Source organism: Cuculus canorus, chromosome 8, assembly GCF_017976375.1.
Source record: "Cuculus canorus isolate bCucCan1 chromosome 8, bCucCan1.pri, whole genome shotgun sequence".
NCBI lineage: Eukaryota > Metazoa > Chordata > Aves > Cuculiformes > Cuculidae > Cuculus > Cuculus canorus.
Window position 1 is genome coordinate 20,453,683 of NC_071408.1, and position 27,879 is coordinate 20,481,561.

The 27,879-nt window shown below is 41.8% G+C and overlaps 2 protein-coding genes across 2 annotated transcripts; both read left to right on the forward strand.

The window, feature by feature from the left end:
* Window positions 1-1,491: 1,491 nt before the first annotated feature.
* Window positions 1,492-3,242, forward strand: JUN (Jun proto-oncogene, AP-1 transcription factor subunit). Its single transcript, XM_009569161.2, has one exon. The coding sequence runs from the start codon at window positions 1,667-1,669 to the stop codon at window positions 2,609-2,611; it is 945 nt and encodes a 314-aa protein (XP_009567456.2). The 5' UTR covers window positions 1,492-1,666; the 3' UTR covers window positions 2,612-3,242.
* A 21,002-nt stretch (window positions 3,243-24,244) lies between these two features.
* LOC104066581 (CARD- and ANK-domain containing inflammasome adapter protein) lies at window positions 24,245-26,663 on the forward strand. The gene has a single exon (XM_054073294.1). The coding sequence runs from the start codon at window positions 24,245-24,247 to the stop codon at window positions 26,504-26,506; it is 2,262 nt and encodes a 753-aa protein (XP_053929269.1). The 3' UTR covers window positions 26,507-26,663.
* Window positions 26,664-27,879: the final 1,216 nt, after the last annotated feature.

The following is a 27,879-nucleotide window of genomic DNA, read 5'->3' on the forward strand; positions in this document are numbered from 1 at the left end:
TTATCTTGTCTCATTAAAAAGGAGTTTAACAACCGCTTGTAGCATTCACCGCATGAATGAATTTCAGCGATTTTCTTATGCATATGCAGTAACTTAGTGCTGTTTGGCCAAACTATTTGCAGCTGAAGGTACAGACGAGTTACCTGCAACTCAGATAGATGCTGCCTATGTAGAGGCTGCATATATCCCAAGGACACACTGGAGAGCCCCCTTTCCTGGCCAAAACTTCGTATTTCGTGCCCCAGACTGCTCACACAAACGTACAAAGAAGCGCACGCTTTATTTGCAGAATTCCAGTGAGCCTGTAAAGTCCCACCAGCGCCCGCCGTGTGGTCAAAGGCAAACAGGCTGCAGGCAGGTGGGAACACCAGGGGAAAAGGGAGAAGAAAAGAAGAGAACAACTTCTTGTTCCCTCTTGACAGGGGAGCTAAACCCTCGCTTTTCTTTCCCAGACGCTTGCGTTTCTGTTTGCTTCATTGTTGCACGCTGGAACTGCTAATTATGTCATTACGTCTAGGAAAAAATGGCACTGGAGAATTTGAAAGTGTTTTCAAACCTAGACAGAACTCCGCCAGCTGCAGGTATCGCAAAGAGCCGACTGAACCCTTCAGACCGAGTTCTTTCGACACCACAAGCCGGACCACCCAGCAGCGGGTACCGACTCCAGCCTTGATTCCTCCCGCACCGGCTCAGCCACCGCCTCCCAAAGCCCATCTGGAACCCCGCTTTCCCTTCGGGGCTCGCCCCCCGACCCCGGCACGTCTCCGAGTCCGGGAACCTCCACCCCCGGCCCCCGCAGCGCCCACACGGTCCCGGCTGAACCCCGCGGCCCGGGCGGGGCGGGAGCGCGACGGGGGGGGCGGGGCCTCCCCGCGGCCGTTGGCGCCCCTGGAGCCCCGCCCCGCGCCCTGCCTGGAAACCGCGCGGACGGCGGCGCCGAGGGGAAATCACGTGAGGCCTCCCCGGGAGCGCCACCTGAAGGACTGTACCATTAGCGACCGAGGGGGGAGGGAACAACACATGCACGGGCCGAGACCCGCCGGAGCGGGCACAAACAAGCAACTGCGAGAATGAACGAACAACCGCGATAACAAACAAGGGGAGGCACCGTTGGCGGGCGGCGGCGGAGAAAGGGAGGAGTGGGGGGGTGTCAACGCGATGCTCCCCCCACCCCCGCGGGGGGGAGCGGTTGGTACGCGCGGGCGTTGAGGGGGTGCCGGACCAACCCGGCTCGCGCGCGGGCCGCGGTAACCAGATATTCAAAAACAAGACGTCAGCCCAGAATGCCCCGAGCCGCCCCGCATTACCTCATCCCACAAGGCCCCGCGCCCGCCCTGAGAAGCTTCTAGGGGCGGGGTGACCATGGCGACCGGCTGATACGCACCGGGCCGGGCCAGCGGCCCGCCTCCCCCGGGAGAGGCGGCGGCAGCCAATGGGGAGCGCGCGGGGTGACATCATGGGCTATTTTTAGCGGGCTCCCGGTCGCTGATAAGCGAAGGGCCGCACGCCGGCAGCGGGCGCAGAGCGCGGGGACGGCTGATCGGCCCGGGCGGGCTCCGAGGCGGCGGCAGCGCGGGCCCGGCCCGCAGGACCCCGGCGGTTCCCCCCGTGGCGAGCGGCGGCGGCCGGGCGGCCTCTCCCCGAGCTGCCGGCGCCGCTCCGTTCTATGAGTGCGAAGATGGAGCCTACTTTCTACGAGGACGCCCTGAACGCCGGGTTCGCGCCGCCGGAGAGCGGCGGGTACGGATACAATAACGCCAAAGTGCTGAAGCAGAACATGACGCTGAACCTGTCCGACCCATCCAGCAACCTGAAGCCGCACCTGAGGAACAAGAACGCGGACATCCTCACCTCCCCCGACGTGGGACTCCTCAAACTGGCCTCGCCCGAGCTGGAGCGGCTCATCATCCAGTCCAGCAACGGGTTGATCACCACCACGCCGACCCCCACGCAGTTCCTCTGCCCCAAAAACGTTACCGACGAGCAGGAGGGGTTCGCCGAAGGCTTCGTGAGAGCCTTGGCGGAGCTGCACAACCAGAACACTATGCCCAGCGTGACCTCGGCCGCGCAGCCTGTCACCGGCGGCATGGCCCCGGTGTCCTCGATGGCCGGCAACGGGAGCTTCAACGCCAGTTTGCACAGCGAGCCCCCGGTCTACGCCAATCTCAGCAACTTCAACCCTAACGCGCTCAACTCCGCACCCAACTATAACGCGAGCGGCATGGGCTATGCACCTCAGCATCACATAAACCCCCAGATGCCGGTGCAGCATCCCAGGCTTCAGGCTTTGAAGGAAGAACCTCAGACTGTACCTGAAATGCCAGGGGAAACTCCTCCCCTGTCCCCTATTGACATGGAGTCGCAGGAGAGAATCAAAGCAGAGAGAAAACGCATGAGAAACAGAATTGCAGCATCCAAATGCCGGAAAAGGAAGTTGGAAAGGATTGCCAGGTTGGAAGAAAAAGTGAAAACTTTGAAAGCCCAGAACTCTGAACTGGCATCCACTGCCAACATGCTCAGAGAACAGGTTGCACAGCTTAAGCAGAAGGTCATGAACCATGTCAACAGCGGGTGCCAGCTAATGCTAACACAACAGTTGCAAACGTTTTGAAGAGACTGTCTTAAATGAGAACTGTGATACTGTGGTATAACTACAACAACCAACCAAAAGCAGCAGATGCATAAAGCTAATGGTAAAAGCTGAAAGGCCAAGTCCTGCCTGTGCTCTGCAAAGCGCATGTGTGGAAAGACTGGCGAGCTTTCAGCTCGAGTTAGTAGCGAAGCGGCCAGCACAGCTCAGAGAAGTGCTGTTCCTGCTCAGATGAGATGTCAGATCTTCGTTTAACATTGACCAAGACCTGCATGGACCTAACATTCGATGATCATTCAGTATTAAAGGTTAAATTGCAATAGAAACTGTAGATTGCTTTATGTAGTATTACTTAAAAAAAAAAAAAAAGTGGGAGGGAGGTTTGTGGGAGGCTGATAAAAAAAAGAACTATTCTGCCTGCCTTCAAGTAAATTGTGTATGTACATATCTTTTTTATTTTATTTTATGAAAGTTGATTAATGTCAATAAACTACTTCATGACTTTGTAAGTTATTTTTATGTTGTTTATTTGGGCACTGCCCAGTATTGTTTGTAAATAAGAGGCTTTTTTTTAGCACTCTGAGTTTACCATTTGTAATAAAGTATAATTTTTTAATGTTTCTGTTTCTGGAAAAAATTCTAGAAGGTTCTATTATATTTAAGAAAAATAAAATAATTAAAATGCATTTCCCCCTCACAACTTTTTTTTTTTTTTTTTTTTTTTTGCTAGTATCCGAGTTGGGAAAATGCCCTTTATGCTGATCTCCAGGGATTGTTAGGCTTACTCTGTAACTATAGGCACGTCCTGGAAAATGTGTGAGGTGGAGAGGGAGCTGCTAGATCCTGATCACCAAATTAATACAGCTTTTTGAGTTGTCCTGAAGCTGTAGTTCACAGTTGTCCCAACCTGATGGGCTTGCCTGCCAGTTGTAGTGGCCGGCTTCAGGCAGCAACTTCAAGCAGGTAGTTGAGTTGTAAAAAGCCACTGTATGAAACTGCTCCGTAATGGGAGCAGCTGACTACTTGATCTGATGTGCTTATTCTTAAAGTCCTCAAGGTAAGGTAAGTTATTTTATTTCAAAAAAAAAAAAAAAAAACCCAAACCATGCTCTAGACTTCAAAAATAGAAATATTCACCTTTATTCCTGTGTTTCTTCCTGGGTAGGAAGTGGTCCTTGTTTGTTGATGCTTACAACAGTGCTGCTGTCAACAGTAAAGTAATCTTATAACCATTTCCCTACCGTGAAATCCTCTCCCTTTTGGGTGTCACTGTGGGTTCTAAACTTTTTAGCAATAGAGAAACTGGCAAAACTGAACCTGGTGGGAAATGAGAAGAGCAACTCCTGTTGCTTGTTTTCAGCAGCTTGCTGGAAGTAATGACTCCTCTGGCACTTCCCATGCAAGTTTTAGAAAATAATCTTGGGGTTTACTACAGTTACAATATAAATATGCACCTTACATGCAACTTAACTTGGGGGGGGGAGGGGGAAGCAGGCGCATGTTGTATCAGGATTGTCAACACTATCCAATTCATTTAGTTTAATAAGCATATATTTGAAGGATGACCAGATGTTTTTCTGCTTGCAGTTTATAGAGCCAAACATCTAAGAGGAAGTAGATGCTATCAAAAGACAGCAAGAAAAGAGTAGGGTTGTATTATTAGTGAATGTTAACTTTTTATAGCAGACAGTCTTAAGAATGGGTTTGTTGTTTTTTTTCCCCCTTAAAATAGGAATAAGCACAATTTTAATTGAAGTGTCAGTCTTGTTTAAGGTAGCTTCACAAGATAAGTGGAAATACATGCCTTGACTATTACCAAAATGATACCCTGAAACTTGGAACATCTGGGTTGGTTCCTCATAGGAAGCACAGAAACACCTTTCCTCTAACCTCCCCCCCATATTATAATATCTTATATATATATATAATGAATTCTATCATATGAGGTGTTGTTTTAATGTTTAAAATACGATAATACGGTCATCTTCTTCCACATCATAATCCAAGTGTCAAGGTAGGCACTGTTTAGATGGTGTTTGCTGCTGTCAGAGGAATACAATTGTAATAACACCAACCAAACAAAGGGTTACTAGGAGGATACTGTAGTTTGCCAAGAGTACATTTTGCTGATGTCAGCAACCCGGAAGGTAAGTTGATTTTGACCATATGTAGGAATAGACAGCAGAGGGATAATACACAGCATTGCTGGGTGTGGTTTTACAGGGATTTAGCAAGTGCCAACTAGCAAAATAAGCAGGGCAAGGAGATTAATTACATGCAAAGGTGCATGTTTAACTCTGAACAGTGCTGGGTTATGGAACAGATGTTACTAGCAAGCATTTTGCTTAATCACCTAATTACGTAAAAAATAAATACATTATATAAAATACTATGTTAATTAAATACAGCTGAGTGACAGTCTGCTCCACCCTCCCTGCATACGCACACAGACGTTTAGCATTGCACTTACTGGTTTTCTCTCTCAAGTACAACATTCTGTAGCACAGGCAAAAAGGTGACTGAGGAACAGCAGTGCTGGCTACGTGGGCATTGCCTGCCGGGCTGTCTCCATGACCCCAGTTTCCTGACTTGGCCCAGCTCAGGAGGTCCGGCTGGCTGCTCAGAGAACCTGCCACCAAGAACGGTGGGTTTGAGCGCCAGTTACACAGTTTCACAAGGTGAAGATTTATAGGAACTCTTTCTTTGGTCCCGCATCTCATTTGAGGATCAGGCCTAAAACAGAGCAAAAGTAAATTTATATTCTTTCCACCCTCCATCTGTTTTGTAAACAGTGCGGTGGGCTATGAGCCTGTTGCTATCATCTGGTTCACTTCAGCACAGATTAAAATTCAGCACTCTTAGCATATTACTAGATCACTCAGTGATCAATACACACAAGAGTAATAAAAGACGTGCATGCATTTGTACATGGTGAAATGCAAGGTTTTGACACTTGCTTAACTGCTGAGATTAAAATTGCCCAATGCATTATGTGACTTACTTCTGTAAGGAATAGTCAGTTCTCTTTGAGATTCAGAGAGAAACTCTCTTTTTGTTGCCCCAGCTGTACTCACAAGGGAATATTTTGCAAATAACAGCATTGTGAACATGTATTTTGTTTGGCTGTGAGTGTTGTCAATGGATTCAGGAAGTGAAGTCAGAAAAAGGCAGGGTTTCAAACAGGGCAGGCTAAGCAGAAATGCCTAGGCAAGGAGCCTCTAATCAGAACAACATGTTTGGGACGCAGAATATTAATTACAGTTTGGGTCTGCATTAAAACCAACAAAACCCTCACACTTCGGTCCTATGAACATTAGTGAGCTACAATGGGGGGGTTGACCATGCTTACTCACTGATTATTTTAAATCCCAAGTACTTGTCATTGCAGAAGCAACAGTAACAATCTAACTCATTCTGCAGTGGGAAAGAGTTACACACCAGCCAGTTTCCCTCTCAGAACACAGTAGCAGTTACTAAGGGAGTCCCCATCCTTGGATTGCCTACATCTCTGCAGGCCTAAAAAAATACTGACCTCAAAACATGGCATCTCAAATAGCAGCCTAAGGCAGTGCATGCCTATTTAACGTTGAAGTCCAGCACCCAAGAGATGCTTTAGCTATCTTTCCACTTTATAGGAAGCTGCCAAGAAATACAGACAATATCTCTCAAAGCCCGTGTGAAAGATGACTGACTGTTTTGTCCCATGCAGGAGCCTAAGAAATCCATTATATTAATTATTTTCTGAAAAAGTAAATAGGCCTTTCAGTGTAGTACATTGCTGCATACGCATTGATGATCTTATTCTCACAACTGCAGGAAGCAAAGACTCTAGCTTGCAGATGCCCAGGTTACTGAACAGCCAGCTTATATCAGTGATCTCATATCATGCAGCACGTATGGACACTGCATGGTGGAGTGTGGAGCCCGAACATTGGAAATTACAGAGCTGGATCAGCACAGTGCTCTGCCTGAGTGAATAACCCTGACGGCGGCGCTGGGTTTATTGGCCTGGGCAGCGTTACTGAATAGGCTGCAGAGGCAGATGGACCAGCTCAGGCTGGAACAAGCTCAGGCATCTGAGGAGTACACCACGGAGTGTGGTGTACCATGTCTATGAGAAGTACAAGGCAGAACTAAAAGTGAAAAAGGAACACTTATCTTTAATATCAAGCCTAGTGCTCTCTCTGTTCTGCACCTCTCTGCCCCTATTCCCAACACTTAGGTATAACAGCAGAATTACCCACATCAAGAAACTTAAACCAGTTCAGGCAAAGTTTGCTGTGAGAAGAAAAAAAACTTGCAAACATCATAAGCAAACACAAAATACTGCTAACAGGCAGATGGACAGCAAGGGAATAGTATTTTAAATTACCATATATGCAAACCAATTTTGAAATAGAATATAACTTAGTAACATCCAGCACAGGTTTAGGGACAGGGAGAAAAAAGGTAGTGTTAGCCTTCCAGAGAAAGAAAATGAGAATTCAAAATGTAGCTGGTTTGCTTTTTGAGAAGGCAGTCCTTCCAGGGAAGGGCTTGTTCTTCAGAATTACATGCACTGCCAACATCAGTGTCTGCACCCCAGGATGGGTGGCCACCTTGATTCCACACATATACGTTATTGTTGACATGAACACCATTATATATCCTCTGAGCAGAGAATGGGGTTTCTTACAAAGCAAACTTGCAGAAAGCCATCATATAATTTACCATGAAAGCATCTGACTACAAACAGTTTTAGAGTGGTTTTGCACAGCAGGGCCCTCTTTCCCAATTTTGCACATTATGCTTTGCAGTACATTTTTGTTAAGGAACAATGGAACTACAGAAATCAAATTAGACATTCATCACAGTCCTTTCTGTCCTTAAATATTCTGAAATACTAGAAACATAGTTGCAATGGGGAAGAATGGCTTTTTTAAAAAGTTAATTAAATTTTTAAAACACTGCTAATTATCTTAGTTATAGAGTAGCAACAGATACTGGGGGAAAACAAAACAAAAACCTAATTCAGAAAAATGAATACAATGAGAAACTTATTTTTTAAATCTCATACACAACTTGTTAGGTTACGAGTGAACTGATTAATCCAAATTCCTGTAAAGTACCTAGAAACTAACTCTGCAAACAAAAGTGGAGCAAGACTATTCCTTTTCCTCAGTCTCACAACTATTTTGGTTTGAGCCTTGTACTTTCCAAGCAATCTTTACGTTGGTGCCTTAAACAAAAGGACCAGTGGCATGCTAGAAATTCCTCCGCATATGAACTTTGTTCCTTATTCTTTTCTGAATTAAACCTGTAAAACCTGGCAGCATAACACCAAAGATGTGGGAAACGGGACACAATTCCAGCAGATGGAGCTCAAAAGCAAACAGTCCTGTAATGAGCTGCACAGATGCCTGCAACAGGAGCCTTTGGTCAGATGGTGATGCAGCCAGAAAAGTCCTTAGGTGAAGCCCACTATCACGCAAACATACTTAAAAATAAAAATATTATTTTTAAGGCTTCCCTGAATTCTTAAAATAATCACTGCAATGAGTAGGGAGATCCTGCATTATTTTAATCATGGAATAACCACTGATCTTTCAGAGGACACTAAGGGCTCAAAGCCAAGCATCTGTGGCTATTTTGCTGAATTCTCATCCACGATAATGAATTACTGGGCATGACTTCTAGATACCTGCTGATAACATGCTTTATATGTCTCAGATAACAAGTCATGGAAACATGCCTGATGCAGTGAACACTGCTATTCAAACCTACAAAGCCATTCCCATAGCACTTACACTGAAAAAAGACAACTTTAAGAAGCCTTAGCTCTGTGGAACAGGAAGTTTAAAAGCATGGCATGGCACTACCAAAACAGGACTCTACCTATTTCAAGTGATGTGGTTCTCAAAGCTGCTGACCTCTGAGTAATCACAAATCAAAGCACCTTGGGAATTATGAAAAGTTCACTTTAATTTATGTCCAAAAGGAGGTTTAGAACTTTTAACAGGAGAAAAAATTGTAAGTTGCTACACCTACCTCTCAAGCTCTGGTTGTTGTTTTATTTTCACCTTGAGAAGTCAAACACAAAAAGTTCCTTTTTAAATGATGCTATAACATTTTAAAGATACAGCTCAGGACTTTTTCAGTTTAACTTCCAACAGCTAACTCAGTTATTTAGGTTAGGAGGCACCACAGGGTCCCCTTACAGTTAAAAGGAAAGAACAGACCTCTTCAGAGAGGGATCTGGTAGACTGCATTGCTAATTAGAAGCGCTTATGCCTCTTCAGTCTCCTTCTTTTAACTTAGGACGCTCTAGTCAGATAGGATGGAACCAGGGTGTAATGATTACCTGATGAGATTCAGGTGATGCTTCCATTGCCTAAACAGAAACATCAGTAAACATCCACCAGGTGCTAGTGAGGAACAAATTTCCATAGGTAAAGTTTCACTCTACTGCATCGTATACACAATGCACACCTTTTGTCTCCTATACAAACACTAAGGTATCCCCAAACATCAACTCTTCAAAACTCCTTACAAGAAGTCATGGATAACAAGACCTGCTATGAACACCTTTGTCCAATTGCCCACTACATCCATTTTCAGGGCTGTGACCAGTGAAAAGGCAGGCTGCTGCTCTCTATGCAGATTAAATCTATGCTGCTAATACATTAGCTTGGTTAGAGACTTCTGAATTTTATTTCCCACTTCTGCACTCCCAAACCACTCAGGCTCAGTACATATAGGGAAGTGTCCTTGACCAAGCTTCACAGCTACTGACAGCTTTTGTTTCCATCTAATTTTGCAGAAATAACAATAAAGTTTGCCAATTTGATTCTTTCTCAAAACACTGATTGACAGTTACCAAAAAAAAGTAGCACAAGTCTGAAGGATGGTGGCTGTACCAGTTTGGGAAATCAGGCTACTGATAAATATTGACAGGAAAACACGTTTAAAAATCATAGCATCTTCATATGTCTGGAAACATGGATGTCAGAATTTCCAGAGCTGAAAGAAAGAAAGAAAATGAGCAAGGGCAAAACATTTTGTCCCAAGAGACATTTTTTCTTATCAGGAATTTGCTGATCTCAGACCAGACTTTTAGCTTCACAAGAAAGCTACATGGCACTAGCTTTTAAAACCTGACTGTTTCAAACTGGTACACAAAAGAAGTCTTCCTTTACTGTTTTTGGTACAACCTGGGGCCTTGCTGCATGACCTTCAGCGTCTTTAGGTGTGGTGTTTCAAGAAGCTCCCAATAACGCAGTTTAGGTTTATATGCCTGTGTGTGGCCTGCAGGAGCTCAACAGTTGGCCACCACTGCTTCAAGGGCTGCTGCTCCCAGGTGAGCAGTGACAGATCCGTCTCCTGGCCTCAGGGAGCTCAGCTTTGGTGTGCGTAAGCACTTTTTTCACATCTGTGCCAGCCAGAGCAGCCGTCTTTTCCCTCCTCCTTTGCCTCTTCTTTTCCACTCCCTCATTTGTGCTGGTAGTGCTTTTTGGAATACGTCAAGATACTTACGTTAGTCTGCATTGCGTCCCTTATTTGGTTAAACATACAGCTCTACAAACACCTGAAATGATGGTGGGCAGTGGTGGGGGTGGGACATAAATGCAGGTACAAGCACTAGGGATGTAGCATCTTCAGAAAGAAATGCTCACCAGCAATGTTCAAATGACAAGAGAATGAGTCAGAACTCTTACATTCATTTTTTCCCAATTGAAATTACACTGCAAAAATGCCCAGCCAGATTTTGCACCAGTTTTACCAACTTAATTTGAATTCACACTTTTGGTTAAACAAGCTCAACTTCCCATATGGACAAACCTATAAAACGTGGTTTGACTTTCATAGTGAAGTTTTTTCATGCACCCATTAACTTGAACAAGAACTGTAAGTCCTTACTGTACATGCTTATGGAGCTGTTTTTGTTAGATGACTAACCATGCATATGCATTTAAAACTATTTAAGAGGGCAGTGAGGTTATTATTCAAAGTCTCATAAATGGAATTTCTTGCACGTGTGCCTGATATTGGCTTTCTTGTCTGTTTTCAATTTACTTACAAAATATACCAGCACACCCCAAATTAGTTTCGAGCTATTTCCTCAGACTCCTCTGTTTACAACATTATCATTCTTATGAGCAGAAATTGCTTCTGTTTTTCACAGGAATTGTCAGACTGGCAATGAGAGAAAGGCTTAGGCTTTAACTTCATGTTAATTGTTGTTGCTTCTATGCTTATGTGCCCATAGGTTGAATGTGGTAACTTGGTTAACAACAGGCTCTCACACTTGGTATCTACATCTATTTGCCACTAGCAAAGCATTTCCAATCAAACTTTGGAGGCAATCATGACGAAGTATAGTAACAAAAGCAACTAAGCAATGAGCTCAGGGAAGAAAAGATCTTACAAAGTTATTCTTTTTCTGTTAGTAACAGCTCCATTCCCAAATCTGTTGCAAATTAGGAATGCCAGCAGCTCAGCTGAAGAATAATACCACTGTATTACCACTGACCTAAGAAGGAAAAGCTATCATTATCTCTGTTGGGAATACCCTGCCCATCACAGTGCAGAACTGCAGGCCCATCAATCCGTGAAAGCATACTACTAACCATCTCATCCTTTCCCCACCTCCACAGGAGGGTCTGCCTTCTACAGTGGCAGCAATGATCTAAAGGCACAAAGAGGAAATAAAGCTTGTCTTGTACAACTGTGTGGAAACAGGAACAAGAAAGACTAGCCATTATCATCCCACAACCAGATTCTTTGGTGTTTCTGGGGTTCAGCTGATCTCACATCAGACAACAGCACAATAAGTAACGAATTTGAGTTCAGATTCCATCTACAGCTTTAGGTAAGGTGCTTCACATGATTTTCCATAACTGCTGCTTGTGTGAAGCACAAGGGAGATCTACAGTGCAGAAGAGAAGTGCTGAACTTAAATGTCCTTTTTGCAGGCAGTCCAGGTCTTGGCTTAAAAAACAAAACAGAAAAGCCCAAAACTGAAGAACTATTTCTTGGCCAAAATCCTCCCTTTGGTAAGGATCTTCAGAATAATACTGACTTCACAAAGGTCTACACTGATTTAAATAACTCTATGACTCCATGAGTCTAGGAGTTTAAAATGTGAAGTTTTATAAATATAGGCTGAAAACAAACAGGGTCTCTGTGTAGCCAGTAAAAATTATCACTTTTGCCTATGCCACCAAAATCGATTACTTATAACGATAAAGCTCCAAAAAGATATGAAAGACTCTTAAAACTCATAGCAAGAGTCAGAATAAAAGAAGAGCTCTAAAATACTGAGAATTTTTAATGGCTTTCTATTTCCTTTATTGTTATCTATCAGTATTTGCATAATCTAAAGGCTCTCACCTACGAACAATGATATATTAAAATGTATTTTGATTCATTTATTAAACTACATTAAACTCTATTTAAACATTGCTGTATTTTTATCTAAAGCTGGAGTACTATGATTCACCGCATGATTCTTTAAGTTCATTTCCTAATATATGCTTGCCGTGCCTAACATCACAAGCCTCATCCTCATCTTGAATTTAGCTATTATTTGATACTTTATGCTCTGAGATTCCTTCCTTAAGTCTGAAACCTTAATTTAAGCCAGCTGTTCCATAATAACTCAACATGTGTGGGATTTTCCCACTAAACCAAAACTATAACTAGGATTTTTTTTTTTAAAGAGATATGATGTCTGTTGTGAGATGGCTCCTTTTAAATAAAGACAAATAAACTATCAAAGTTTCATGTAATGTGAAAAAGATCCTGTGCAACATAGCTCTACGTGTTACTTCAATGCTCTGACTGTGTTATGGTTTAATTTACCAAGTTATGCTGGCTTTATTAGCTTTCCATTTCTACTGAGATACACAGTTTGTTTGATGGTAATAATTAATACGTGAATATTAATACATTTGCCCTCTCAGCACCACGGTACAAGTCTGTTCTTTACTGCTGACACTGATGTTCCTGCCCAGTTAACCCTCCTCTGAGTGCAGTGCTAGTCCCAGTGCCACTTACAGCCTATCTCCACGGCACCTGAGGGGCACCTGAAGTGCTGCCTGTGGTAACCATCTATTTTGTCTCGATTTTATCCAAGACAGTCTGTATCCCATAACAGAGAGTGAATGTAACCTGATACACCTAACGTAAAATTTTACCTCCAACAATTTCTTATTACATTGCTTGACAGCCACGGCCACCTTTCCAATGCCAGTTGCAGAAGAAGACAGGTGACAGGTCCCTTCCAGAAAGTCACACACTGATGGCACTGTCCTGTGCCAGCACACTGTGCTGTGGATCGGCTGGGCCAGATACACATATCCAAGTATGGCCCTGGTTTTAGGTGCACTAGAAGCAGAAGGGTGGGAAATGGGCTAATCAGCATAACCGTGCACACAGCAAAGCCCGGGTGGCAAAGCTCTCTGTTTCTGTGAAAACTAGAGTGGTTTGGGGTTTTTTTTTGCACCAAATATTTTAAAATACTTATACTGTGCACAGCATTTTATGCAATATAGTGGTATGGGTAAAAACTGGAGAGAGGCAGATTTAGGCTAGACATAAGGAAGAATTTCTTCACCTTGAGGTTGGTGAGGCACTGGCACAGGTTGCCCAGAGAAGTTGTGGCTGCCCCATCCCTGGAGGTGTTCAAGGCCAGGCTGGATGGGGCCTGGTCTGGTGGGATGTCCCTCCCTATGGCAGCAGGGTTGGAACTAGATGATCTTTAAGGTCCCTTCTAACTGTAATTATTCTATGATTCTATGAGAATTAACCATATATACGCAAGAAATTCTACATCTTGTGGTATTTTGCACTTGGTTACCTTATATCCAATATAATATTCTAAGCCAATATTTTTTATTCAAAGTAATTTTCTTCTGAATAGCATACACTGAAGACATCTGGTGTTCACAAGGGAGGGTATATATGTGTATATATGTATCTATAGAGTGCTACTAGTATATTATTAAAATATAGACAATTTTAGAAATGAAATACTTAAATTTTCAATACCATTTCAATCAAAAGAAAATGGGAAATGGGCTCTAGAAAAAAAAGCACTACTATACCAGAAACAATGGCATGTAAAGGGTTAAAAACCAACACAGACTTTTAGAGTAACAGAATGTTTTCCTACAAACTTCTTGTATGGTGTGGTATAGGGGAAGGTCCAACTTCAGTGCTGGATGTTCACACAGGATTTCCTATGACTAACCCTGTCAGCATTCAAAACTTTTAATTTGAACTGTGGGCGTTCTACATAGATAGGAAATTTACCATTTAAAAATTTCTTATTCAAAAATGAATGAAAATTACTCTGTTTTTCAGATCATTTGCTGTACGTGGAATGATAGCATAAAATAAGGAAGTCGCTAAGTGCCATATGCTAGGATTGCCTGCCAAGCTTTTACAGAAGTCTTTTATATCTGGATAGGATTCACAGGAAGCTTGTACAGGAAGGCCTTTTCCTTCCTTATTTTTGAAAAGCTTTGTTGGATGGAAATTATGCCAGTGAGTAAAAGAGGGGAAGGGGGAACAAACTACCGTCCTGGTGGTTTGGGTGCCAATCCATGCAAAATTGAAAGTCACATCTAAATAACATTACTGCAAACTGTTGTAAAATAAACTAACAAAAAACAAGCCTACAAAGCACAAAAGATGCTCTAATAGTTTTTGATTTAAAAGATTCAAAAAGCAAGTAATACAGGTACCAAACCAAAACAGTATGGGAAGTGCAAATCTGAGATACAGTCTGCTACAGTTAAGCTAAGTTTGCCAATATTTCTAGCAACCTTGCTATGGCCATGTGGGTTTGCTCTGAATTCTATTGCAAGCTGTCACTGATTCAGATAAATTTTAAACAGTGCTATTCCATTGAATTAATCACGAAGGTACTAATATAGCTTGAGCTGCCACTAAAATATCCCTTCTTTCATTTCTTTGTGTCATGTTGATCCCATTTTCTCAATTCCGTATTAGTTTTCAGTTGAAACAAAGCTTTTCCTATGTCTTGCATCACAAGAGAAAAAGAAGGTAAATTCTCTAGCTCATCTCTACTCACTGTAGCTATTTCACCAGGCAAGTACTTGTTAAAAATCATTATTCCTTCTTTAATCTGAGCCTTCTAAAATCCCTTGTGGGCACATTACTCTTCCGTGTCCTGTTATGCTATCTGCATTGAGACAAAGAGTTTGCTTCACTGGGAACCATAACAGCAGAAAATATATGTAGAAGTAGACTAAAATGCATTTAGATGCCTCTTCAGCATCTTCCACGTCACTTGGCAGGAGTCCCAGAAGTCTCAGAGAACACAATTTAACTCTGAGTCTTTTAATCCCAGAACTGTCATTTAGGCAAGGGGACGCACACATGACGTGACCTTACAAAGTTTCTCAAGCAGGGAATGCTACTACCGCACAGTAAAGGAGACCAAAGTTGTAAATGAGTGGGTTGATAATAGAGGAATAATGGTGAAAGAGGAGAGGCATAAGGTAGTAATACCCAAAGGATGAAGAGGAGAGTAGTGCAGAGGACAATGGAAGACAACAAAAGCATTAGAAAGACAGACAGAAGAGCCCACAGCTCTCATAAAGACTGCTGGTGGAGGTGTGCAAGTCTCTCCAGCAGGACATCAGAACCAAACATTCAGAGTATGAAAGCTACTAATAAAAAAAAAAAAAAAAAAAGGATGCTGGTATCAGTCAAGCATATGCTTCGTCCACAGAGTAGCTACAGCACAGGTAACAACAATATCTGCTGTGAGAAAATGCACTCATAGGGGAAAGAAAATCTATGCTGACATGTTTTCATCGCTCCTGTGACCAAAGCTAGTTTTAAAAAAAAAAAAAAAATCCTCTATGCAGCAAACATTTCTCTCCTCACAGTGCAGACTACAGGAGGAAGGAACAAAAGAATTAGTTCCAGGAATGGGAATAGAGAAGTCTGAAATGAAAGCTCTGGTTCAGATGAGCCTGCACATGATTTGCAAAGTGATGGAAACTGAGGGGGCAGCTAGGTCATGGCTTTCCCCTGCTGCATGAATCACTCTTTGAATGGAAATTTGAGTAGGAAGACATAATGGCTTGGGAACAAAGAGAGCTGCTGGAATATCACAGGTGCAGCTGAACAGAGAAGGATGTTTTTGGGATATGCCAAGGAAAGCAAACACCATGAATCTGGAGGAGTTGTCAGGACTTTGTGATTTAGGGAGCTATCCAAATCAACAAGGGCATTTTTCACTGAGTCAAACAGACAGGAGAATAGCTGAGGTCCTGATTCAGTGTTCCAAGTAATCAATTCCTTACTGCTAAAACATAATTCAGAAAAAGACAGGAGGTGCTGATGTCCTACTGAAGTTTCTGGGAGTCAAACTTACATTCTGTTGAGGTACGCCTCTATAATTAGAACTGAAACTAATGTGAGGTGCAGGAATCCAGATCCTGACATACAGGAAAACACATACGTTCTGGGGGAACCAAAGTAGTTGGTTGAAGCCAGAGGGTTCAAACAGAAGCCAAGGGAAACTGTCAGAACTGGAAAGAGGAGATAACGTGAAAGAATCAACTCAACTGTTTATGCCTCAGAAAACCCTCTGGCAAAGAGAAATACTGTAAAATTGAACAAAAGGTAGTCACCAAGTTCTGAACTGTGAACAGAAAAAACCTTTGACAACAAAGAAACACATGCCTATGATTTTTTAGCATTGTTATACTAGGCAAGTTAAATTTCATTTTGATGTACAACAAACATAAACTGAATGCAAAAATAAAAATCCAAGATGATTTTAACCAGTTGATCAGCATGGGGTATAAATGAATGATAATAAAGGTAATCAGAAAAAAAATTAAATGCTTCCATATTTTTTTACAGAACAATGAAGAATAAAATACTAGATTTAATTACAAGCAAGCCCCTTGAGTCATCTGAATTATCTAAAGACTAGGGAAGTGTTATAGGTAGGGAGACCTCAAATAGTGAAGAGGTATTCTTAATAGGTATTTGAGTAGTGAGACAAGTAGAATTTAAATGCAAGCTATATTTTAGTCATTTAATATGAAATAACGAAAACAGACTTATTTTTCTCTGAATATAAAATTTTAGACAAAGAAAAAGTAATGCCAAACCAGCGCTACCAGGCAATCTTTTTTAATCCTGAGTTGCCTTGCTTTCCCCTACTGCAGTGAAGAAAGCCGTTGAAAAACCAAGAAGCAAAACAGTAATGCAGGAATTACAGTCACTCAAGGGTCACAAATTAGCTTGCACAGATTTTTTTTAAATGTTGCTAATCATTATCAGCCTGCTGTAAAACTGTGGTGATGAGTATAAACCTAAAGGACTCGCACTGTACCAGCCACCTTCTTGAGCTCAGAGAGGAGGGACTGCAGGAGAGAAACAAGAAACAAAGCTAGAATGTTAAGGGAAAAAAGTAAAGCTGTAGAGTCCTGAAATAACAGCTGTGGAGAAGGCAACAGATGCCGGGAATATTCTCCACTGTACTACAAGAAGTATATCAGGAAGACCATTTAGAGTCAGTCAGGCCCAACACTTTTAACTGCCCTTGGCAGGTTTAAAGAGGGAATTAACTGAGCCCTTATTCACTCCTGTCTGCTTTCCCACTTGCAAGACTACAGCATCATTTTGCTGCTGATGGTAAGCAAAAAAGATGGTGGTAAGCTTTAGAAACTAAAGCTTAACTCAGAAGACAAACTGCTTTTCTTTACAGAGCCATTATAACATATTTTCTCTTACCAGAACAAAAAATATTGATATTGTTTTCCATACTGAATTGAAATAAGTTTTATATTTCTTCAAGTTCAGAAAAAAAAACCAGCTGTGAAACTAAAATAAATGGATTCAAAAAATGTTTTGGCATAATAAATAAAATTTATATACATTTTACTGTAACTGAATTCCTCAGAGAGGGCAAAATTTCAAAGTGTGTGTGTGGAGACTTCATTAGCAGGACATTGTTCAGGTTAATGTCTGTAGTGTGTCTGATATTTGACAACTGTAATAACTTAATAAATAACAGCAATTAAAACTGGTTTATGATGTGGCAAAACATCATTTCCTTTCAAAGCCACATTAGTCTCTATTCATATTTACAGTATTTTATAACCAGTGAGACCTGATTCTGCTTGCGTACTGGTGTAAATTCAGGATAGTTTCTCACAAATTACTCTACATCTACAAAGGAAATTTGTCCAAAAGGCTTCAGTGGCACATGTAGCGATACCACCATATTCACCTTCTGGGAGTAATGCTTCTTGTCGGGCACAGGGGATGAAATAAGGATCTTGGTCTTCAACAGTTACAGTTAGATTCTAGAAAGCATTTCCTTCTGTAAGATTTCACTGACAGAGTGTCCTTGACTCAAAACCACAAGGCCTTGTTTGGCTTAAAATGGAAAAAAAATCTGCCCTTTTTGAAGAGAAATCTTGGCCCTCTCTTTATTTGGTTTTACTGGTCCGCAAAGCTCCTCAGCATTCAGTAACTTAACACTTCGACAACATTTACATTTTATGCAATTGATATAGGGGATAGCATTTTGCCACGACTGCTTTCCTTTAGTGGTGGTCAGAAAGGACACATTTAAACTTCTAAAATTATAATTATTATAAAAATCACAGCACTGATACAACTTTAAACCAATAAATTGGAAAATGGTATCTCCTCATTAGTAAAATCAGTACTAGTGTTCATACAAGTTCAGTCAATAGATTAACAGGCAAATAAGTTCTTAAATTTAAATGAAGCATGTGACAGTAAAGACTTCTGCAGAATAAACAGGTATAGAAACAAATGACTGCAAATACTCATCACTTAGACCTCAAAATTTTTTTTATTTTTACTTTGCACTATGAAAATTACAATAACTAAATATATATTTCACTGTACCATTACTAACATTTTCATGTTTCAAACCAACTTTTGCTTTATTTGTTATGTTCTGAAACAAGAACTTTGCTTTTCCTAAGCTCTGTGAAGCCAATTAAGAAAGAGTTTTTCCCTTCCACCTCTACTGTGTTACTTCTCAGAAAACTACCTGGCAGCTAATTCCATGACGAACTTTGGGAATGTCCTTAAATCTAGTTATTCAAAAACCTGAATGGCAAAAAATAGTTTCTAAGTAGTTTAGTCACTCTTCTTAAACTTCACTGATACATACATGGTAAACTAAGAAGTAATCCTAATCCTCACTTTGGCCGTTATGTATTATGTGCATTAAGCCTCGTTCCTACAGTTCAGTCCAGATAGACACACGGCTCTATCAGCATTTACAGCCATCAGCGACACTTTGCAAATGTGTATTATCCATTTACAGTTACCTCAGGTTGAGAACCTCACAAAGTACACACTAATCTTTGTGGAAAAAAGAACATTTTCTATAGTACGGGTGGAACGATTAACACGATCTTCATTTGTTTAGACTTAAGGAAATAGCACTAAAGTGCTATTTGTGACTTGTATTAGAAATAGAGCAGAACACTGGAATTATTGTAGCAGCTGTTGTATTATTACTTAGTATTTTGAAAGCACTGACAAATAGTGGACAATGCGGGGAAGCTGTGCCTTCTCTCAGTACCCCTTCCAAACCCAGGATGTGGCACAGGACTCTGCAGGGTGGTGATGCTCTGCCAACGTGTGAGTTGCAGAGAGCCCAGGGTACTTGTAGGGGATGCAAACCACGAGATCAGACAAGGCAGCCATCCCCTCCCTCCGGCAGGCCCCACTCGGGCGTGATGACATGTGTGTTCTGTGTGTGTCAGTACCACTCAGAGACGGCACGACTCTAGGGAACACCTCAACTTTAAATGCCAGGAAGGCCCCGAGCCTCCTCTCCACAGAAATATGACTAACACAAGATCGCTCAGTGCCAAACCTCCACTTTTGACTTCCCTAATTTACTGCAGTTAATCTTTAGGCAAAACTAAGCACTACATTTTGCCTCTCTTGCAGACATTCTGACTAGTCAGCTTCTCTTCCAATGTTATAATAAGTCAAGTACACTCTAATCATCCTCATGAACATGTCTAACACTGCTGTTCCTCAATCCAGCTGTACCTAAATATAGCCCAGCGAGCCAGGGCACACTTCAGTTTCTGGTTATCCAAAATAAAGCTTTATTCCTGAGCCATGTTTATGGATGAGAATGCTTTGATCACTCAGACATATATCTCCATCCCTCATGGCATTTGGATTACTGATGTTGGCTTTACTATCTCTTACAGAGTAGTTACTCTGGACTTGGGGTTACTGATTGATGAGAAGTTTGACATGAGCTGGCAATGTGCCCTCACAGCCCAGAAGGCCAACTGTATCCTGGGCTGCATCAAAAGAAGTGCGGCCAGCAGGTGGAGGGAGGTGATTCTGCCCCTCTATTCTGCTCTTTTGAGACCTCACCTGGAGTATTGTGTGCAGTTCTGGAATTCTCAACATAAGAAGGATATGGAGCTGTTGGAACAGGTTCAGAGGAGGTTACAAAGATGATCAGAGGGTTGGAGCACCTCCCATATGAGGACAGGCTGAGAGAGTTTGGGTTGTTCAGCCTGGAGAAGAGAAGGCTCTGAGGAGAACTTACAGCAACCTTCCCGTTCCTGAAGGGGCTACAAGAAAGCTGGGAAGGGACTGTTTACAAAGGCTTGTAGTGATAGGACCAGGGGCAATGGGTATAAACTGGAGAGGGGCAGATTTAGACTAGACATAAGGAGGAATTTCTTTACAATGAGAGTGGTGACACACTGGCACAGGTTGCCCAGGGAAGCCTTGGATGCCCCATCCCTGGAGGCGTTCAAGGCCAGGTTGGATGGGTCCTCGGGCAGCCTGATCTGGTGGGACTTGTCCCCGCCCATGGCAGAGGGATTTGAACTGGATGATATTTAGGGTCCCTTCCAACCCTAATTATTCTATGATTCAGTGATTTTACGATAGACTGCAGCGAGATATGTTCCCGATAAACGTCTGGCATGACTGCAGACAATAGTCTCAAATGGACTTACACATCGGGAAGCACAAACTACCCCGGTGAGGGAAGCCGTGCTGCTGGTGCCTGGCTCTCCACCGCTTGACCCGGAGGATGCCCCGAGCCCCAAAGGCTCCAGCGGGGAGAGGGCGACCCCTACCGGCCGCTCCCGCTCCCCCCGCTCCAGCCGCTTTCATCTCGGGGAAATTAAACCAGGGGCAATTAAACGTGTGCTTGGTGATGACATAGCAACAAGGAATAAGCCAGAAAACACGGGCACGCGTTAATTTAAGAAATGCAAGTTCATCTCTGAGCAGGTAGAAAACAATACTTCAAAGGACAACGACTTCAAAGCGCTCTGTAACTTCAAAGCGTGGCACCAATGTTAATAAACATGTAGGACATGTCTGAGAGGTAGGGAAAAATTTCCTTTCCTAATGCTTGTGTAAACAGGGCACGGAGATTAAGTGATGTGCCCAAGGACACAAATTAGCAGCAAAACCAGGGCTGCCTGTCAGGAAGGCTGTCACTGGGTGCAGTGCCCTCTCTGGGACCAGCCTGGCTGAGCTGCAACCTGGTGCTCAGCAGTGCCCAAACCAGAGATCTGTCCCATCAACAGCACCGCCTGCCCTTTTTAGGGCCTACTCTAAACTCTACCATGTTCTTTTCAGCAGATAGTCTCCCGCAAAGCCCGTGCTGAGTACGCGCAGACCTATCTGAATCAGAGTAAGCTTATATCTACACAGTGTCCGACTTCTGCTCTCAACAGTGGTCTCATAAAGTGAAGACTTTCAGTATTTCCGTGTCATGACAATCTGCTCGCTACCGGCTTCTTGACAACACACTGCATTAAAACAAAACTACACTCCGACAGCATGAAGTTTCTCTGCTGATGCAATTGAAGCCAAAACTGCACCAGCACCAATTGGAATTTTTTGTTATATCTGCCTAGAGTAAAATCTAAAAATTCTTTAATGCGTATAAGCTAATATGCTGTACATGCCTGCTGTGTATTCATACTACTGAATACAAAGACCCTTACGTGTTACCTGACAAAAAAGACAGAAGCAAACCCCATCATTTTATTTTGAAAATAATGTAATAAGGAACCATCCTTGGATACATGGAGATAAAGGAGCCAGCAGAAATAAAAATGGACCGTGAAGTAACTAGCAAGAAAAAAAAAATCACCCTCAGACAATAAATAAATATAAAAGTTAACAAAGAGGTCCAAAGATTTGCCTCTCCCTCCCTCCAGCTTGTTTCACTTAGATCTATAGTAAGTCTAAATTCTGCCATTCACATTTTTAATGAAGAGCTTCCCGATGATCCCACACGTTTGTGGTCTCAGGCACTTGACTAAAAGAGAAGAGTTGTGAAACCTTGGTATTTTTCCCTTCTCTAAAATAGTTGTATGTCAAATAAACAGAGTTTAAAAGATGCAAACAAAAAGCATGCTTCAAATAGCCAATTCTGAATCTCTTCTCAACTGTTTGGGTTTTTAATCTTTCTGTGAAGTCATTTTGGAACAAAGGCTAAATTCTAAAAGTAGTTAAAATACTAATTAAAAAATAAAGGCTTTTAAAACATAATTTCTAAAAATTAATTCATGCAACAAGCTTCCAAGATTTTCTTGTCCAATGTGATCCTTATCTTAAGACAGTGTTTCCTCATAAGGCACAGACTTATAACAGAACTTTTTTAAAAAAAAGCATAATTATATTTGGAAGACTGTGAGTTGCATCTAGCAAGAAGTAATTTGCTGCATATTATTTTCCCCAAATAAAGCCCCACAGTGGCTGTGAGAGATGCTGCCTCCATACGTTGTTCAAACGTTCCTCCTGAAGGCCAGTGCGGAGTATTGCACCCTTGCATGGCAACCGTGTACCAGTACAATTTCTGTATTCTGAACTCTAGGAAATTACCACCATACTAAGAGACTCGTAAAGAATACTAGAATTTCTGGTCTTAAATTTTTCATGAGTTCCAAAAATCCTTGTGCTGTCTAGATGGACGATACTGTTCAGCAAGCATGTAACATCTTGCACTGCCAGAACTCAAACCTTCCCTGTGAAGGTAGTCAAGTAGGCTATCTCTGTTTAACTAGGAATAATAATAACGATGACATAAAGATCCCATTTCACCCAATTTTTAGTAAGGACTATTAATTTACTGAAGGCACAGATAGCTCTCTAGTACTTTGCTAAGTCAAATCTGAAGACTACACAATATGCGGATCACAGACTGAGATATTGGCAGATTTGGAAACACAGTTCATACCTCCTGACTCCCTACAATAAACCATAGTTTTCCATGTTACACGTTAACAATCATTAACTAAATGACAAAGGTTTTGCTGTTCTTGGTGTAGTGCCCTTCTTTGCATTTCAGAGGAGTTATTAGGCTCTTAAATTGGCTGTCAAATTTGCTGACTTGGTAACTGGCTGGCTTTCAAAATATATATTAAAAGTTGCCTTTCCCAGCTATTTCTTCAATATTTTTTTTAATAGAGTAAGTATTGTGATCTTACTTATAAAACTAAAGTCAACAGAAAAAAAATAAAAGTTCTATTGGTCACGTTGTCATACTATTAAAGAAAAAATAGGCAAAGGCAGGACCCAACAGAAAGGGCACTGAACTAAGAAGCAGGTGGCAAAATTCCCCACTTGCTTAAATAAGGTCAAGCTTCCAGCTTTTCAGCTCATTTTACTTCTAGCTCTTAAAGAACACCATAATCTCAATTTCTCTCTCAATTGGGTTCAAAATGTGCAGATTATTATTTTATTTCCTTCTCTCCATAAGAAATTTTAACAGCAATAAGTTAAATTAATTACAGCTAGATTCAAAGGTCCTACACTCGTATTGAAGACCATGCATATTCACAGATGTGAAACACTATTTAATTATACTTCAAATGCTGCACACTGAATCACATGCCTTGATCCACCTCATGTAAAAGAATTAAGTTCCAGACAGACTCCAGGTCACAGCAGGAATGACAGGCTAAATAGCCTTTAAGTTAAATATACCTCATGGACTGAAGTTATAGCTTGCATTAGAAAGGCCGGAGCACTTTTTATAACTAGCCACTTATATAGTTTATTTTTATCTAGGTCTTTATGTTTTTATTTCATTACATTATAGGGCTTTCACCTACATAGCTGGCAATGTAAACTCTTTCATTTAAGATCATACAAGGTATGTAATCATGGCAACAGTAACTATGCTGTGGATTTTCTTTTGTCATGTTTAATAGACCAGTCATTTAGGTACATACAAACCACAGCCTGGCCAGAGGAACAGAGGAACGCAATAAACATCTTCTATTCAAATATCAGATTCACAAAAGCTTTTTTTTCTCCAAATTATGCATAAAAAAATCTGGAAGTCTCCCAAGTGGAATATCTTTACACATCACAGCCTTTTTGTTTTGTTATTAAACTTCACTTGTTGCTAAGGAAGAACAGGGGAGATCAAAGGACTTCTAACAACTAGAAAACCAAAGGTGAGGGAGTTTTGACTTCTTTCTCATTCTTCAAAGATTTATCACTGAAATAGAATGGCTGCTCGTTCATAATTGTATGAAAAGAATGTGTGAAATGATGTGATCCTTCTTTGCTATTTCATATTTAACTTCAAACAACAGCTCGATTCACTTTTTAATTATCAACATCATCATGCATTCAACTAGCCTGTTTACAAATCCTTACGCAATTGAAGTCCTCAGGACTAAAAAAGAAGAACTAGTAGAAGGCATAAATAATCCAGACCATCTTCTGAACTGGCTGATAGACAATGGTATTTTTACCCCAGAAAAAAAGATGGTCATGAGCTTCTACAGGACACGAACTGAAAAGAACTCTCGCATTTTAGACTTATTAATGTCTCAAGGTGAACGAGCTTGCAGGCTCTTTTTTTATCCATGTTTAAAGCAAGTGGAGCCAAAACTTTACAGCAAGATAAGAAAATACATCAGTGAAGTAAACAAAAGCATTGGAGATGCTAGAAGACAATTGGTAGGATATTTACTCGAAAAAGACAAAGTTTGGTTTGAAAATAGCAGTGAGCGGCACCAGGGGAAAAAAGGCAGTCCTAGAAGAAAAAAGCAAGAACGGGCTATTAAGAAGATAGGAAAAGAAACTCAACTTTCAAGAGCAGCAAAACCCAGACAAGACCTTTCTGGTGTTGGCATCTTTGATGCTGTAGCTAAAGGCTATCTGCCCGAGTTACAGAAAACATCAAAAGATCACGATATTAATACACTAAACTCTTCAAATGAAACACTTCTGCATGTGGCAGCCGCTAATGGACATCCAAAGATGATAGAATATTTGATCAGCAGAGGTGCTAAGTTAGATGCAACGGACAAGGCAGGAAGAACACCACTGCACAGGGCTGCTGAGAAAGGCCATGGCAATGCGGTGAAAGTGCTTCTCCAATGTGGTGCCTATATGTACAGATTGGATATGGAAGGCAAGACACCACTTCATTTGGCTGCACAGAATAACCACAGTCACATACTGAAGATGCTCGTGAAAGAAGAAGCCAGAAGCAACAGGAACCAGCACAACTTTCTGCACATGGCAGCTCTTAAAGATGACAGCTGTCTGGCAAAAATGCTTTTGAAGGCTGGTGCCTCCATTGATGGAAAGGATAAAAGAGGACAGACTGCTCTCAGTTACGCTATTTCTCAGGGGTCTGAAAATACAGCAAAAGTATTGCTAGAGGCTGGAGCCAGAGTCGATTCCAATACAGCTGAAAGGGCCTTTAACAGCAAGCACCCATCCATCTTCAAAATACTACTAGAATATTCTAAAGATTTGTCATCTGACATAATGGAGTCAGCTCTTTTTAGAGCTGTACAGAAAAATCTGCATGGTATTGTAGCAGCTTTAATTGACAGAGGTACAGACATAAATGCCTACAATGAAATACAATACACTCCTTTACTCCTGGCGTGTGAAACAAGCAAGGCTGAATCAGCACAAGTTCTAATCGAAAAGGGAGCAGACTTCGGAATAAAGACTCCTGCTTCAGACACAGCTTTGCATTTGGCAGTTCAAGCTGGGGCTGCTTCCATCGCAAATCTGCTTCTGCGCAAAGGGATGGAAATAAACCTTATGAACCAAGCCAATGAAACCCCACTCCACGTTGCAGCATTTCATAACAAAGGAGCATTAGTTGGCCTTTTAATTAATGCTGGGGCCAAAACCAATGCTGTCACTAAAGAGTTTCTTACTCCTCTGCATATTGCAAGTCAAAGAGGTAACACTGATGCTGCACAACAGCTGTTGCACCACAAAGCCAATGTTAACGTTAAGGATAAGCAGTCAAAATCACCTTTACATTTTGCTGCCGAAAAGGGAGACAAAGCTATGGTAGAGATGCTTCTGAACGCTAACGCTGACCCCAACGCGCAAGACAAGGAGAAAAAGACCCCCATGCACGCTGCAGCTGTGAGAGGACATCTTAGTGTTGTGAAAGTTCTGTTAGCCAAAAAAGGAAGATTTGGAGCTAAGGACATGGATGGGTGCACTCCAATGCACTATGCAGCCATCAAAGGAGACACAGAGATCGTAAAAATTCTTCTGGCATCAGGGAACAATAAAAATATTGATGACAGAAACGTTTGGAGAAAGACCGCACTGCATCTTGCAGCGGAATATGGACACAGCGACTTGATAAATCTACTACTGAGCTACGGGGCAGCTGTTAATGCCCTAGACAGCAGCAAGGATACTCCATTGCATTGTGCATGCAAGGCTGGCCATTTTAGTGCTGTAAATGCCCTCATAAACTGGCCACAAGGAGAAAAAGCAAATTTACTAGCTGCTAATAGTCTCAAAAAGACCCCATTACAAGTAGCAGAATTTAATAAAACGGAAAACCAGGCTCAAATTGTAACACTTTTGAAAAAGAAAATGTTAATAACAAAATGAAAATGTAAAGCAATAACTTCTAAATTTAAATGCAGAATTCTCTTTTAATATCATTTTAATAGTTCTGTTGCCCAGTATGACTGAGAATTATGTTAGGGCAGGCAGAATAAGTTAGAAATCTAAGGTGGCCATGGAAAAAATGCAATGTGGCATTGACGTAACATAGGACTGTAAAATTATTTTTCTATCTTTCATTATTTGTCTAGATTTTGCATTTTTAAGCAAAGATAATGAAAACTATCATATTTGCTGTTTATTAATTTCACTTTCAAATCAATTCCAGAATAATGAAATGTTCAAAATAAAAGGTGGCAAGAGCTTATTGGTTAAAAATATTTGTACTGTCATCTCTTAAAACAGAAAAGCTTTCTTGAGCCAATGGAAGGTTTTCTGTGGCCATTTTTTATATAATGATCCATCAGCACTCACAGTTCTTTGCTCTTCTCATCCATACATGATCAGGAACCTCGTTGCCATGAGGGGACAAATACATAATGTGAAAACAAACGCAGATTTCTTTTGGATGAAAATGCAAAAGAAATACATTTTCCATTTAAATAGCTATAAATTGGAAGGTCAAAATATTTAGATTAGACATTAGGAAGACATTTTTCATGATGAGAGTAGTGAGGCACTGGCACAGGTTACCCAGGGAAGCTGTGGCTGCCCCATCCCTGGAGGTGTTCAAGGCCAGGTTGGATGGGGCCTTGGGCAGCCTAATTTGGTGGGAGGTGTCCCTGCGCATGGCAGGGGGGGTGAACTAGCTTATCTTTAAAGTCCCTTCCAACCCAAACCATTCTATAATTCTATTATTATGAATGTACAGGAATAAAGCTGTGACTTTTATAGCTACGCTACAACACAACTTGCACAACCCTCATCCTGCACCCCTGTGGCATCTTCCACATCACCAGCAGGTTGAGAGAGGTGATTCTGTCCCTCCATGCTCTTGTAAGACCCTACCTGGAGTATTGTGTCCAGTTCTGGAGTCCTCAACATATAAGTAAATGGAGCTGTTGGAACGGGTCCAGAAGAGGCTACAAAGATGATAAGAGGGCTGGAGCACCTCTCACATGAGGACAGGCTGAGAGTTGGGGTTGTTCAGCCTGGAGAAGGCTCTGAGGAGAACTTATAATGACCTTCCAGTACTTGAAGAGGCTACAAGAAAGCTGGGGAGGGACTACAAAGGCTTGTAGTGACAGGACACGGGTCAATTGGTATAAACGGAAGGTGGGCAGATTTAGGCTACACATTAGGAATAATTTCTTCACTGTGAGAGTGCTGAGGCACTGGCACAGGTTGCCCAGGGAAGCTGTGGCTGCCCCATCCCTGGAAGTGTTCAAGGCCAGGTTGGATGGGGCTTTGGGCAGCCT

What these genes read in the sequence shown, in the direction of transcription:
- JUN (XM_009569161.2), top strand. Translation starts at nt 1,667, where the DNA reads ATGAGTGCGAAGATGGAGCCTACTTTCTACGAGGACGCCCTGAACGCC.
- LOC104066581 (XM_054073294.1), top strand. Translation starts at nt 24,245, where the DNA reads ATGCATTCAACTAGCCTGTTTACAAATCCTTACGCAATTGAAGTCCTC.